Source organism: Tupaia chinensis, unplaced genomic scaffold, assembly GCF_000334495.1.
Source record: "Tupaia chinensis unplaced genomic scaffold, TupChi_1.0 Scaffold000141_1, whole genome shotgun sequence".
In the NCBI taxonomy this organism is placed as follows: domain Eukaryota; kingdom Metazoa; phylum Chordata; class Mammalia; order Scandentia; family Tupaiidae; genus Tupaia; species Tupaia belangeri.
The window spans coordinates 1,237,234-1,253,754 of record NW_006159611.1 but is presented as its reverse complement, the minus strand read 5'-3'; the positions used below and the strand labels follow the sequence as shown (position 1 = coordinate 1,253,754).

General features: G+C 45.3%; 1 protein-coding gene across 4 annotated transcripts in view; it reads right to left on the bottom strand.

The window, feature by feature from the left end:
• The window catches only part of CDKAL1 (CDKAL1 threonylcarbamoyladenosine tRNA methylthiotransferase), a 492,813-nt gene that overhangs the window by 257,851 nt on the left and 218,441 nt on the right, over positions 1-16,521 (bottom strand). For all 4 annotated transcript variants that reach the window (XM_006145110.2, XM_027770551.1, XM_027770552.1 and 1 more), the window contains one exon: positions 14,697-14,800. In XM_006145110.2, coding sequence (XP_006145172.1) covers positions 14,697-14,800 — 104 coding nt within the window. The remainder of the gene's footprint in view (positions 1-14,696; positions 14,801-16,521) is intronic.

Below are 16,521 nucleotides of genomic sequence, written 5' to 3'. Positions count from 1 at the left end.
GAGGCTCCACTCTGCAAGTCACTATACAAGCCACGCCCACTATGTTTCCATTTCAGCTAAAGGTAAAATGTTTGTTTGTTTTATAAGAAGAGATCAGGGTAAGTCCACAGATACACAGCCAAGTACACTGAGGCAATATTAACCAGAGAAAATGAGTGCTGGGAACCAACCGCTCACTGCTTCAGTGATTATTTGCATTTACTGAAGCATCCCCTAGCAGAACTGCCATGATGCTGAAGGGTGTTAACTGTCACACAACCCACTCTCTAATCGGCACTCCCATAAGATAGCAAACAGAGTACATCTCCACCTCAACAACACAGGGGTGAATTTTAAAATTCCTAGCCGATTTAATCACAGCAGACACGACTCCAGGGATGCCACCACCGCAGTCTATAAAGTAGTAGCTATAACACTGGGGGAGAAACATTTAGAAAATAAGAAGAAAAAAGTTATGATATAAAACACAGAGAAGATAGCCCTTCTGCCCAAAAGGGTCTTCATAGTTTTCCCCGACATGGTCCTTCCTTTGAGTGTATTTGGTATCTGACAGATACACGAGCCTTTGAGCATCATCTATCATGTTTATTTTTAATAGATTCTCTTAGAACAGCTGCCTAAGATGCTAATCTTTCCTTTTTGCTTGGACCTTTTGTAAATATTTGAAATAGCTATTCATTAACAGTTGCGCATTTATTCACTCCAGTTGTATGGTTTGTGAACTGAAATTACCTTTTATTTTTTCTATCTGTTGGCCGGGCTAGAGAAACCCTGCTGCTTGGGTTCAATCTGTCAAGGTTCAAATTATCCTCCAAGTGGGAGCTAATCAAGGGAGTCTGACCTGGTTTGCAAATAAACTAGAACAAACGTGGGTTTATTTTTCCTTTCCTTGGAGCACTGGTTCTCAAAGAGTAAAGCCAAACAAGAGTGGGTCACATATACAATTGGCTAAAATTAAAAACAGACCAATAGCAATGGAAAATAAACGGGATTTATGCAGCATTTCTGAAGTCGCTGGTTTTCAAGCTATAAATCCATTTCATATAGAACCTGGTTTGCAAATACATTGCAAATTAAAATTCGCAGTTCATTTAGGGCAAGTCTGTGGCAGGAGAGCACAGTGTAGACCATCGGGCTATTCTAATGGGCGCACTGGAAACCGAGTACCTTCATGAATTCCAAACTCTAGTTAAAAGGTCCATGAAGCAGAACTAATCTTTCTACATTGTTCACTGTATCCACTTTATGTCCACTTCCAAAACGTGAAAGACAGAGTTCTCTTCTATTTTAAACATTTTCGATCTCCAAACCTGGAGACAGGTATATTTACAATTCCAGCCGAGCTCATTTTAAGTGGACCTTAATGAACACTTAGTGAGCGTACTCACACGTACTCTCACTTACCAACACGCACCTCAGAACACTTTTCTCTTAGGGCATTAAGGTCCCTACACACTGGAATTCTGGCTCGGATCTGTAGCTTGGCACTCTGCTCTTGTGCGCAGCTACCTAATCTTTTGAGACAGCTTGGGACGATGGAAGTGAGGACCCGGCACATGCATCAGGCCCGCCATTCAGGAGCAGTATGAGTGCAGCTCCACTAGGAACCCCAACTGAGGATGGCTCCAGGTACCCTAAGAAACTAAGCCTCTCCACAGCGACCAGTGCGTATGCAATACCAAGCATGCAAGTACCGGGGGTCCCTGGGGCAGCCTGGATGGCGCAGAGAGCACGGGCCCCTCACCCAGGAAACCTCTACTTTCGAGGCCTCAGACTCCAAGTGGAACCTCCCTGCGCCTCAGTAAAACAGCTCGAAAACACCGGCAGCTCCAATGCACGAGGCACACGTGAAACGAAATGGGAAGCTGGATATGGAAGCACAGAGACCATTCAGCACCCACTTCCCAGACAACGGTGCTGATTTAAGGGCCCATCAGACAGCGCAGGGTTTGAATTACACGGAGAATCACGTGTCTATTCATCAGAAAGTCGTCACAGATGAGAAAAGGGTGGGAGTAAAGGGGAAATAAAACCAGCGACATGAAAAGCTTCTATAGTGTGTTTATTGGTGGCAGGATACAATAAATATTACGCAGCATACAAAATACTGGGTCGTCTGGAAAGTCGTGACACATTTTTGCATAGAAAAACAGAGAAAGAGACGTCGTGACTTCCCAAAGACCTAATATCTTATTGTTCATTTGCATGTCGAACACATATCCCGAGGGTCCGGGAGTTATTCTCAGAGACAGTGAAGTTTAAAACCCATGTTTACACATCCTCATTACCTCCTGCCAGTCACCTCCTTAACTAAAATGCAGTAAGTCAAAAACCTGTGTGCAGTGTCTGATTGTCTGCTTATCCATTCTTTCTCTTATTTAGTCAAGCCATTCTTTCATCAGAACTTGATCTTTCTTACCCAATTACATCGTCACTGGTTGAATCCCCTTACCCCCAGTTTTCACTCCCATTGACACCACAAGAGACTGTGAACTAAAGGGCCTATTTCTTAAAAGTCAGCAATCCAAATCGAATTTTTCTTCCTTATGTTACAAATAATAAGCAACATGTGGGAACTCACCAGGAGAAATAAAAAACGGAACTGAGGGCAACAAATAAGAAATACAGAAATTTATAACCTCTGCAGAACAGCCAAGGTCCCGCTAACAAACATTTTTTTCCATGCAGAAAATTGCGCTCACCGTACCTGACACGGTGCAAGTATGTTTACTGCAATTTAATATCCACACAAGCAGGACGAGAGAGTTCATCATTTTTCAGCTGGAATGAACTGACAGCCAGTGCTGGGGAACTGCAGGCTCTGCAGAATGGATAAAACGGCTGGCACCACACCCTTGTGCTTCTGCCCAGAAAACATCTTGCAAAGGTCAGGTTTCTGAACCCCCAGGTAGCAGTCTCACTTTCACATCTTCCCAGGCTATTAACATTCCGCTAAGCAACCTTCCAAAACTAACTTGCAGCCTTTCAAGTTCACCAGAACCATCCCAGAGACAGATCAGCCTCAGTTCAAACCTTGAAAGCAAACACTTGGTTAACTTTTGTCCCTGGTCACCAAACATCATTTGGAGAATTTTGTTTAGAAAAGGGGGGGAGAAAAAAAAAAACAGAATATATATTTAATTGTAACTGTAAGCGTACACCTAAGTGAACATCCCGTTTTAGTAAGATAATAGTTACCCATTAAATAACAGGACATGCTTTCCCAAACTAAATGATTTCCCCACTGGAAACCTTGGAAACCTTCAGCACTGAGTATCCGGTGTTGTTAAACCAAGGCTGTGTCCTAAGACAGTGTTGCACTGTGCAGAGCGAGCAGCTGAAACTAAGCAGTACCTCTTGCCCACTTCAGAAATGTGGCCTTTTCATACTCGAGTTTCAGGATAAATTCCGAGCACACACGGAATTTTATCAGGTGCAAGCCATTCTATAAATAGATCAGCCTTTCCTTCAACATTTATGGAGTCCTTACTGAATCCATACACGCACTGCCACTGTGCCTGACTCCCGTCCCGTTTCGGCTCAGGCTTCTAATGTCCCAGAACACAAGTGGAAGGAGAAGGGAAATGTGTGTTCCCATGCTCTTGCCTACTTCTGAGCTGAGATGCGTCTACGGACCCATGGCTTTCTTTGAGTTCGGCAGTTCCCCTGCAAAGGGCACTTCCCTAGTCCCTTCTGTGCAGCTGGAATGGGTGCACGGAGATATAAGTTACCTCTGACTGGGTATAGTGAACAGAACATACTGAGCTCAGGGTTCGAGGCTAGCAAATCCAAAATCGAGGGGTCACATCAGAGGAGCTGTCTTGCTGCATCATAACAAGGCAGAGGACATTGGTCACGTGGGCAAGACAGAGGGAGCAAGAGATAGGGGGCCGGACTCAATCCTTCACCAGTACCTCACTCCCGCCAGGACAGACATGAGGGCCTCAGAAGCCCTGGAAGTGTCCACCTCTCAACACGGCTGCACCAAGGGCTACATTTCCAGCATGTGAACTTCCAAAGCACAGGCATAAACTTCCTGATGTGCTTATTTGATCTCAAAAGCAGGTGGGTTTTCCACTCGGTCAAAACCACATGCAGGCACTCAGGAGCTTGACAAACACAGACCTCTGTCGCCCTATTCGAACCCAGTGCCCGGCCGGAAGCATGGTTTTAGCGGAAAATGCTCACACTATTTGTTCATCTAAATGGGTGGTCTCCACATGTTGAAGTATCTCTTTCTTGAGTCAGTGAAACATTTTTTAAAATGTACTCCCGTAAGCACATATGTTTTAATAATCCATGTATTATACTAATATAGACACTATAAAGCATATGCAGAGGAAAATGGGAAGGATGACAAAAGTAAATATTCTGATAGTTCCTTCTTGCACCCAGATGCATCATCTAACGAGACAACGTGGTGTGCAGGTCGGAAGCCAGCAGGCTCTCTCGGAGGGTTCCTTTATGGCACCCAGTGTCCACAGAAGAGGGCCAGATCACCAGTGAGCTGCAAATACTCTAGGTGTCGTCGTGTCCTAAGAAATCCCTTCACGGTATTACGCTCTTCAAGGCACGTCTACAACTCCTAGCAAGGAGTACCAAAATACATGACTTTCAGAAACACTGCATACAAGTTCCAGCATTAAAGGGATGCCGTTGAGATTGCTACAGCCCTCAGTACTGCCTGTATAAACTCCTACTGAAAACTCTTCCCAATTTAAGGCCAAATGGCTTTTTTCTACTTTTGGCCTTCACGACAACAGACTTTCAAGAAGCTCAGAGTAGACACGTCAGTTTGATTTCAGAAGTCATGTGATTATGGCCTACTTTTCCTGCGCTCCAATCCCCCATCAAGTCTCAGATTTCCTATTCTCATTGAATACTTCATATCCTTTCATACCTCAGCTGTTAGTCTACTACGACAGAGTAGCAAGATAAGAACCCCAACAACAGTGATCGTTTTCACAGCAATGACTCACAAAAAGGTCTATCCAAAAGCTATAGACTTTTTACACTTTGGACTATATATCCCTAAATTATGACAACTCTAAGAATTACAAACAAATGTCACTCTGTAAAAAGCCTGGGGGTACCAGTAGATGGCATAGTGGTGGCTGATGACAATTCACATCCCAGACCTGGAGGCTTAAAAATCATGCTGTGTGTGTGAGTGCATGCCCAAAATCCCAGGAGGAGAATGGAAGAGAAGGGACTGTGTGTCATGTGCGCCCCTCCTGAGGGGTGGTTCTCATGTTCACTTTCTCTAGTTTTGTCTCTCTCTGGCAAGTGCATACACCCTGTGGTAAGAACCTAAAAACAGCCTTGGGGCCATGGCCTTGCTTCCTACAGCAAGGATAAGCTACATACTCAATTACTAACAAGCTGGTGTGCTATCTTCTCCACCTTACTGGAAGAAGTAATCAAAGAGACTGTATTATTACATTGTTATCACAGCTTTCCTAAAGCATGTGCCCACGAGCAGAAACACGAATTGCTAAATACTTGTTCAATGAATGGAGAAATAATAACTGCATAGTTCCAAAAGCCACTTTAGTTCAGGAGCCACCAGTCAGTTTCTTTCTCTTGTAGGCTTCTAGCATTACGTAACCCTAAAGATTCAGAATGACAAGTACATGTCACCGTGAACACGAAGCATAAGCCAGTGGCAGTGGCCACCGACAGCATGCCAAGCAGGATTCCGAGGGGCAGGCATGGCTGGTTAGAAAAGAATGGGCTGATGAGGGAGGTGGAGGACCACCATGGCCCTGGACAGACAATGGATGGTTTCAAAATCCAGAGAAGCCGACTTGACCGTAGACGGCTCAACAATTTCTGTCACCCGAAAACTTGCTTCCTGGCTGTATAGTTTAATTTTCATTAGTCTAACCTGCCTACTCTCTTGTGTTCTCAACTAGGAAGAGCTCCGTGAAGACAAGGATCATGCGGGCTTCGTCTTCCCAGCTCTGTCACATGTAGCACGGTAAGAATTCCGTCAACACCAGCTGGCTCTTTTGTGGTGCCTTGGCTGGTGACAAAAACGAGGGTCTGTTTAGGTCGGGGTCGGCAAGGTGACACTGTGCTGCCCACCTACTTCCCAAGCTCAGCCAGTCTTTATTGATCAGCCAGTTCCCCTAGAATCGTCCTCACGGCAAAGTGGAGAGGGTGGTTCACTTGACAGCTTCTGCCACACAGTGATCTAGAGTAGTGGTCCTCAGTCTGTCTCCCCACTCTGGCTAATACGTCAGAATCACCCGCAATTTGGCCAACAGAGGACTCCATGTGCAGAGGTTGTGACAAAAGGCTCGGCGGCAGGACACAGGCATCGGTTTGGTTTTGGTGTTACAAGCTTGCCGAATGACTCCCACACAGCCAGACGGGGCAAGGCCAGGATCTATTCTAGACCCACGTTGGCTCCTAAAGGCCCTACCCTTCTCCTGTGGATTTATAATGTAAACAGCATATGAGAGACAACAGGAAGTTCTGCCGTCGGGAACAGCATTTAACTTGTTTAGGGTGGCCTTAGAACCCTTGTATCAGAGACTCGTATGGTGCATGGAGGCACAGTCAGGCCCGTTCTTTTCACTGTTGTCTGTGACTGCTCTTCTGCTGCCAGGGCAGAACAAATACTCCAATTAGACCTCCTGGGTCTTAGGGCCTGAGTATTTGCTATCTGGCCCTGTAATAAAACACCCACACCCTACCCCCGGTTCCTATGTTAAGGCATAGACCAGAGAAACACTCACCTATCCCAGTGGACTCCAACTGGACCAGAAGGTTCGGCGGAAAACCCACTTCTACATACCCACCCACAGTTCAGCTCTCCCTGTCAAATACAGCTTGAAGAGGGACCAGCAGTTAGCATAATGGCTATATCGCTGGACTCCCACGTAGTCGACCGCGGTTCGAGTCCCGGACCCTGTGGCTTAAACTCACACTGGGTGCGTGTGCGTGCGTGCCCAAGATCCCCAGAGGAGAAGGGAGGAGAAGGGATTGCGGCGTGACCATCCCCCTTGGGGGCTGATTTCTCACTTTCTGTCTCCCTGTCTCTCTGTCTCTGTCTGTCTGGCGAGCGTACGTGCCCTATAGGGGCCTGAGTATTTGCTATCTGGCCCTGTAATAAAACACCCACACCCTACCCCCGGTTCCTATGTTAAGGCATAGACCAGAGAAACACTCACCTATCCCAGTGGACTCCAACTGGACCAGAAGGTTCGGCGGAAAACCCACTTCTACATACCCACCCACAGTTCAGCTCTCCCTGTCAAATACAGCTTGAAGAGGGACCAGCAGTTAGCATAATGGCTATATCGCTGGACTCCCACGTAGTCGACCGCGGTTCGAGTCCCGGACCCTGTGGCTTAAACTCACACTGGGTGCGTGTGCGTGCGTGCCCAAGATCCCCAGAGGAGAAGGGATTGCGGCGTGACCATCCCCCTTGGGGGCTGATTTCTCACTTTCTGTCTCCCTGTCTCTCTGTCTCTGTCTGTCTGGCGAGCGTACGTGCCCTATAGCAAAAACCTCTCCAAAAAAAAAAAAGAGAGAGAGAAACAAATACAGCTTGAAGGAAAGATTCCTTGGTGGCTATGCAAAGTATGAACACCACTGACAGAGACCCAGAGACCCGAAGAGACAAAAGCCAGGTAAAGCTAGCCCCTGCTTTTGCTAGGGGTGACCTTAACTAACATTCCCCGAAATCAAAATGATTAATCTTAGCTTATTTAGATGAAATGCCCAAGAAATAGCCATTTGGGCATTATACCTGAATATCAAATTAAGTGTAATATTATGTACATTACATTTATTAGGCTCCACATAAGAATTTTCTTTGAAAGGTTACATTTTAATATATTTTTGGATTTGCAACTCCTATCTACGACCATTGAAAGTGTGTGTCTTATATTATTCAATGTCTCTTAGGGAAGGTTGTGTGGAAATAATTCTCCTTAGCATGTGGAGCTTAGAAATGTAGATTTCTCACAGTAAACTACGTTTCCTCTAGCACCTCACATGAATCTACACATATCACCCACTTCCCTATTCTTCAGGAAGGCCAGGATTGGCCAGGCATTACCTTCCCTCCTCCCAAGCACAATGCAGCTTTTCACACAGCTTTTACTGTCACGGGCTGTTACATACACGCGTTCACCAGAAACTGCCTAAAATCCTTTCGGAAGTTGACGATGTATAACAAATATGAAAATGAACAAGATTGATCCTATAGAAGAAATAAATGTCTCAAATAAGTGTGAACACAGCACAAATGAGAAGATAAAAGAAATTAAAGAGACACTTAATTTAACTGCCATAAAAATTAATAGAACGTAATTGCTGCCCCCTTCCTGCACTTGGGTCAAAATCAGCATACACTAACCATCCCTAAAGACAATCCGTCCAACACGGCTCGATGTGAACTGTACAAGAGGAACAATACAAAGATCCTACAATAGAAAATCAAACACTGCCCGTATCCTTTCCTGCCTAAAAGGGCAGCATCAACGTCTTCCAGGCACACGTGAGCGTGAAGAGCACCCACAGCGGACGGTATCTGTGCAGGTCTTGAGATGCAGCAGGATTCATTTTTTAAACTCCAACATGAATATTGAAATCACCAGGCACCAAGAAATTTTCTTCCTGTTGTAACTATTTCATCTTAATTTATTTTACCTTTCTGTAACCAGTTTATGCCACTTACTCTGCACAGGCTTTTCAGATTTATGAGGGAGGGAAAAGCAGCGGCACGCAGACGAGATGGAGAACAGCGCGGGCTGTAAAACAACTCATCCATCACCCGTACGTTTTGACCCCAGAGACAGCAGCGAAAGGTGCCGTTTCCACGCCGCTCACCCAGCAGCGTAGAAAGCGTGCTCCGTCACTTACACACCTGAAGCTGATTGATTAGCTGCTAGAGAAAGATCAATACAGATATCCTAGAAAACACTCACTTGTAAATTCATTCTGGCCTCAACAAAGTCCTGGTCACTTTCCAGCATGTTTCTCCAGATATCTAAAATGTAACCGTGTCAGATCCAACAACCCAAGGCCCCTGAATACGGTTGAACCTAAGAATTTTTACAACCTGATGTCAATGGAGGCGAGGAGGGGAGGAGGTAGGTTCCCCCGTGGTCTGTGGGAACGGGGTTACCTGGTGAATCTTGGGTTGTACCCAGAACTGTCCACAGTCCTGAAAGCACAAGAAGGTAAAACCCGTCCATGAGAACATCGAGGGGACGAGGTTAAGTGAGAGAAAAAGAAAGAAAAAACCAGTGAGGAGACCAACTCAATACATGCACACTTTATGCACAAAAGAAACTAAAAATTCTATTTAAAATATAAGTAACTTGCACTGTGGGCCCAGCCGTGACGTGCGGGTGGAAGGGTGCCACTCTGCAGTGGGGACCTGGGTTCGGTTCCCAGCCCCACCTACACAGGCTGGCGTGACTGAGGGTAATGCTATCCATTCAGCACCAGTGATCTGAGCTAGCTAGGAGGCTGGAGAACGACACTGCTGGGAAGACACTCTCAGAACCCTTCTGCTCCCTCTCTTTCACTTAAAAACCAAACAAACAAACAAAAACCAAAAAAGCTCGCTTTCTCTGGCAGCCGAAAATACAGTTAGCATATTTTTAGTACTTCGGAGGCCATTTTCTACTCAGAGTGCTTTCATGAGTATTTTAGAATCTCTTCTGCAAGCCTCCTTGCTTTGGGGTTAGCCCTTAGTCTCACTGGTTAGAGTCACGAGAAGTAAATTTTCATGATTAGAAAATATTTCGTAAATGGGCTCTTCTGGAAAAGTGTGCGCTCTCACTGCCCGTTCTGGCACACGACCGGCAACATGGTTCCACTCCCCATTCGACAACTGATTCTCAGGTTTTGAACCTCATTCTGGAACCAGCCCATGGCGTGGAGGTTAAGGTGCCGGATCCCACATGGCTGGCTGTGCAATTCGAGTCCCAGACCTGGCAGCTTGAAAAACACACCAGGCGCATGTGTGTGCGTGTGCCCCAAAACCCAAAAGAATAGAGGAGAAGGGTTTGCAGCCATCTCCTGAAGGGGGTGATTTCTCGCTTTCCCTCTCTTCGTCTCTTTGTCTCTCGCTGGCAAGTGCCTTTATCATATACCAAATTAAAAAAAAGAAAGAAAGAAAAAGAAAATCACTTTGTATTTCAGACATGTTAGTCATTTTAAAAATTAGGAAAAAATATGTTGTGTTAAGGATGGAAAAATAGGGACCAGCAGATGGTATAATGGCTATGTTGCTGGATTCCCATGTAGTCGACCACAGTTCAAGTCCTGGACTCGGCGGCTTAAAATTTATGCCAGGTGCATATGTGTGTGTGCCCAAAGTCCCAAGAGGAGAAGGGACTGAAGTGTAGTTGTTCCCCCTGGGGGTTGATTTCTCACTTTCTGTCTCTGTCTCTCTGTCAAGCACAAGCAACCTAGAGCAAAAACCTCTCAAAAAGAAAGAAAGAAAGAAAAAAAAGGATGGAAAATGAGCTTTCAGTGACAAAGTCGTTTTAAACAAAGTACTGAAATTTACCAGCAGCATATATAGAGTGTTCATTTTCGAGTAACGGCTCACAGACACGTGGCTATCCGTTTTAGGACAGGCAGCCTAATCGCGGTACAATGCAGAGTTCTAGGGCTTCTGGACCAAGAATTGTTCAAGAAATAAATATACTGAAGTCATAGATGTGAGAAGATGGGTTATTTCTTCTGCTGTAATTAACGTTATAATTACTAGTTGCAATTTTAAAGTATAAATTTAGGAAAATCGTTAAAATCCCAATGTCTTCTGCAGAACAAAAGATGATGTTACTAACTGAACATCTATGAATGTGGGTCCATCTTCCCTGTGGAGATGGGGATCTCGAGGTGCTATTTAGCAGAACTTGATTTTAGAGTTAGAAAATAAAAAGTAACCTTCACGCCAGAGCTTCCATCTACAGAGAAAATGTTCATAAAGCATATTTTACAAGTGAAAAGAAAATCTATTCCTTGATTCTATCATTATTGTCTCTGCAACAGGTGCTCCAGTGCTCTGAGCCCGAATGAGACTGCCCGTCTTCAGTTCCTCCTGCGTCCCTTCAGTTTCAGGAACTCGTCCTCCCCATGACATCAGCACAGCCTGTCACTCTCGTCACTGCAAATTCTCATACAAGCACCACCGAGCGCTACCGTGACGGCGGGGACGGGCCAGACTCCTAGTTCAGATCACGTGGTCGGGACAACAGGGCGGTGTTTCAAACCTGGACTCCGCCTCGAGCCACAAGTACCAAATACTTCCCGACTTCAGCTGCTCCCGAAGGTGCAGGGAATCCTCGCAGGCCGTGACCACGGTCCCTTAGCAACAGAACCGCATGGACCAAATGCGTGCCCCAGACTAAACTGGAAGACAGCATCAGCTCTGCGGACAGCCAGAGAGCCTTCTGCTGCAAACAGTCCACGGCTGGACAGAAAGAGGAGGGGTACTACCTACGGATGATGTCCAGCACCTCCGCCCCCCCGTCGTCAGCACCATGCCCGAGAGAAAGGCCGAAGGGAAGGCTAGAGGAGATGAGTCCAGGGAGGACGAGCCGCGGAGAAGATCTGCAAGGTTGTCGGCCAAGCCTGCTCCTCCTAAGCCGGAGCCCACGCCTAAGGAGGCCTTGAAAAGAAGGGAGAGCGGGTGCCCACAGGGAAGGTGGGAAAAGCTGACGTTGGCCAGGATGGGAGTAACCCTGCAGAGAAAGGAGACGCCACGACACACCAGCACAGAGAGCCGAAGGTGCTAGAGGTGCCCGTGACGTGTGTGCATCTGTGACCGTATGGCGTGAAATCCTATTTGCATCGAGTTTTATAGAAATACAGAATTTTGCTTTACCTCTTTTTTAAGCTATGTTGTGAGCACACAGAACCCTTCACTGCTGTTTTTGGGGAAAGGGCATCTGTCACTCACAGAATGTTCCCAACGCTGGACTGATTTAGACAGCATCTTTCCCCTCTAGCTTTGAGAGGCGTCCTCCTGGCTCCCCAGAGGAGGGATTCCCTGATGCCGACACACACAGCCGCCTTGGCACAGGTGCCTGGTGGTGCAGAACACTTAGCATCTGTGGTTATGCCCTCTGTCCCTGCCTTCAGCCCAGACTTAACTCCCTTAAACCGAGAGCTGTTGGGATCTGACCACAGACACTAGCTGCCGGTATGCCAGGCAGCCTGGACTTTCCAGCGACATTAAGAAGGCCTCCTTCAAAAGAGCGGCACTTCCTTTTCTATATCATTGGATCTTCAGGTTGATAATGCTGCCATTTCTGTTTATTGAGAGTCAGGGTCCCCTCGTGAAAAGTGGTTAAACCACATGCTGGAAGCGAAATGTCAACCCTCGCTGTAAACTTGGTCTGTTCAGAGCATCAAGTGTAGACCTCGCTGGACTGTCCAGCGGCTTTCTGATTCTGATAGTCATTGAAGAAGTTGTCGTGTGCTGGTACCGGCTGTCTGCCCATGTCCTGCCCGAAATACCATGACTGCCTATGAGAAATGTCTTTAATAAAGCTGGAAAAATAAATAAGGAAAACTTCTGTCATCAGTTTATAAAAATTATATTCCTGTCTTACTTTTCTCATCACACCTAATACATGTGTGTCCACATAAATTCACGATGCGACCATATCGAAATGGAACCCTGAGTGACAGGTGAGGACAGTGTGAGGGAGTGAAGGGAACCCTTTCCCTTCCTCCATGATAACCTTCCAGTTTTATATTTTCAAATAAACTTCCAGGTAGGATGAAATAGAAGACTTGTAAAAGTCATATGCTCTTGTCCTTAGAAATGCAAAGTGTTAGAGAGCACCATTTACATGCCTTTTAATCGGCAGTGTTCGGTAGGTAAATCACATGCATAAAATACCCTCGTTATCGGACAGATATGCGGAAAAATCAACACTAAGATTGTCTGCATCCATGGTTTCAAACGGATGACATTTCTGTGCAAATTCCTGCCCCTCCTGAAAAAGTCTTCAAGTGGCTGTGTTGTAGGAAAAAGCACCGTGTGGGCTTTTCCTCACACCATCGGACGGGAACCTGGCTCTGAAAACTCCAGCTGGAGCCAACACGTCGCCTTGATTTCTCTTTTGGTACCAGCTGAAGTTCCATGGAGGAAGGGACAGAGCTAATAATATGAAAGTAGGGAAAAATGTAGGGAGGCGCAATAAATTAACCAATTAATGTTCCTTTTAAGAGGAACATTCCAAATTCATGTTGATAAAAACTTAGGTAGTCTAAATAGATTTTTTTTTAAAGTGCACAGAAAACACAATTCTCCTTGGATTGGGGGCGTGTCGTCAGACAGCAGCACTCCGAGCTCCATGCTGACAGGAAAGGTCCACAGCCAGTAACAGTAACTCACCAGGTTACGGAACAACTGATTAAAACACACCCCTGTTCTATGTACACGCTATAAACAAAGACTAAAGAGGAAGCGTACAGTTAAAGCAGTTACGTGTCAACACAACCGTGACCACAGAAAAGATAAGCCTGACTACATGCTAGGAGGTGCCTGGCATGTCACATGTCCCAGCATGTGGTGAGTCAGAAGTGGCCGGCCACCCGCCTGAGGAGCATTCCAGGGAGGACTCCTCTGTGCCCCTCATCATGAGTCTGAGAGCCCTGCAGACAAGGAGGGGCGGCCCCCTATATCAGCGGACAGGAAAATTACCTTCTCGTTCAAGACTCCTGGACACGGTCATTAGTTCTACCGTCAAAGAATAGAAAGAAAACTAAGTACTTTGCTCAGTGCATAGAAATCTCAACAGACAGCAGAGGCTCATGGGTTTCATTTTACTTTTATTTTTTGTCTTTTCTATAGAGTCTGGAGATGGGTGATGAAGTCTGCAATGTGTCATGACTTCAGAGTGACAAGCAAGTGAAAGAGCAGTGGAAGAAGAGCACAGTAGTCCCCTCTTATCCATGGGGGAATTGGTTCAGGATCTCCGCAGATACCTGAAACTGTAGCTAGTACCAAACTCTAATCCAAAATCCGAAATGCTCCAAAACCCAAAATGTTCTAAACACCAACATGGTACCCTGAGTGGAAAATTCCACACCTGACCTCATGGGAAAGGTCGCAGGCAAGATGATGCGATACAGAAATACTGCAGCAAATTACCTTCGGGCTGTGTGTACAAGGTGTCTATTAAACGTAAATGCATTTCCCATTCACTCAGGTCCTACCCCCCAAAGTAACTCATATATATGCAAATATTCCAAAATCTGAAGAAACCCGATAAGGGGCAAGAGATGCTCCCCCCAGATATACTGTGCTTTTTCCTGCACATGCAACACACCTATGATATGGTTTAACTCACAAATCAGGCATAGTAAGATGAACAACAATAACTAAGAATAAAATAAAATAATTACAAGATGCTGTAATAATACAAGTTATTTAAAATGTTCTGAATTATTTCTGGAATTTTCCATCTAATATTTCTGGATCATAGATCAGTGCGGGGAACCGAACTATGGATTAGTTAGCGAGGAACTACCGTAATTAATGTAAATACAACCTGAGTAATTAAATCTGGTAGCATCCGTTATTAGTTAGGTCAAAATATTTGAGAAGTCTTCAGAACATGCAAGCAGCAGATATCTGAAGCCTTACATAAAGACCAATATAATACAAGAAAAAGACCAATTGTTCACGTAACTCTGGAAACTCTTACCTTGAAAAGACTGTTTGGCTCTATCGACTAGTTCATCAATTGGGTAACTGGCCAGATTTCCTCTGGCGTGTTTCGTTTTGCAGTAGGTACACGCGTTGAGACACCTGTTTAATAAGGACAATAAGTAAGACTCGGAAATTTTAAAATACTGTGCACTTGACATGGGGTGGGGGGGCCCCAGAACATACACCAAAGTGCTCTTTTAGTAACATCTGCTTAGTTTATACATGAAATACAAAAACAAATTTCGACTATGTCTTACACTTACTTTACTTTCAGCAGGCATGGAAATCTGCAATTCTATTTCAACTATTCAAGAATGGTTGCACAAACTAAGTAACTATCTTAAAATTCACATGTCATAAAGAACAAAGCTTACAGTAATTAAATGAAAGAAAGGGAAGACCCACTTTTTTTTCTAAAGCACTAACATTCCTTTAGCCCTCCTGTAACTAGAAAAGCTTAGGCCCACTCACACATACTGTATTATCCAGAAATGATGATGCATACTCACTTAACTTCACACTAATGATCTAAGAATAAATCAAATGCCACATGGGATTTTCTTAGTAAAATACACCCTTATAAATTTCCAGGTAATATTTTTCACCCTTGAAACCAGAAAAAAGTATTAAAATTTGTCAAAAAAAAAATTCTCTGGGATTACATCAGTCAAAATAAAGAATAACAATAATAGTTTGAAAAAAATTTAAAAACACTTATTTCCCATGAGTCTTTGGACATGATAAAGAACTATCTTTTAAAAACTGTTAGTTCTACTCTTAAATTTTTAAAACGTAATTTAAATAAATTTCCTATTATGAAATAAAACAGCTACAGCAGGATAAATTGGTCCTATGGAAAGAAGGTATGGCTCACCCTGACAAAAACAAGGAGTTCGAAGTCCTCAGAGATTCGCCTGCTGAGTCAGTGATGAGTAGTGAGGTTCCAAAAATATTATACAAATGTGAGAAAAACGGAACTTTTCCTAATTGAACCCGATCAATGTATAATTGTATTAATTTATGACTTTAAAATAATGCAGCCAGTCCAAAACCCCAGGAGGACCACGGAGGAGAAGGAACCATGGCATGGCCATCCTCTGTGGGAGGTGATTTCTCACTTTCCTTCTCACTGTCTCTCTCTGGCAAGTGTGTGTACACACAGAGAGACATAAAAAAGAAAAAATAAACAGTGGGGCCAGCAGCAGTAGAGCATGCTGTTCTACAAGGCGACCCCACGGGAAGGTTCCTGGTTCAAGCCCAGAGTCCTCCCTGAGTACACGTGCATCCCCTTCTTTGCCCCCATAGGGTTGGGTTGAGTGTTACCATTTCCCTCTGAGAGACAAGAATGAACCTCGAAAACTCAGGGAAGTAGCTTGCTCCAAGCCATGTAAGAGCTGAGGTTCAAGCCTCGGCTTCTCAGATTGCAAACTCGGTGCTGCCTCCAAACCGAGCTGCCTCCCCAGAGTAACTGCGTGACACAAGGACACACGCCAATGCGAGGAGCACGGGCCAGTCCGTCTGAGGCCCACACCCGCCACTTCCGGGCAAGTTCTGCTGCTGGCTCTGTAGCAACAAGTGTCACTTATCTGACTTGCCTATCCTTTCAGATCCAACAGTTCAGGTCTCGCAGCTGTGTGCTGGGCGCGCCGGAAGACCAGTGCTCACGCAGCCCCCATCCTTGCGTGTCTCAGGGGCCATGCAGCACAGCAGGCCCGCCACTCCCCAGGCTCTCCCAGGACAGTCATTCGCTCCCAGGAACCTGCCGTCCCCACCTCCGGACCCCATTCCAGGTCTCCGATCCCTTTCTCTCACTTTCCCTA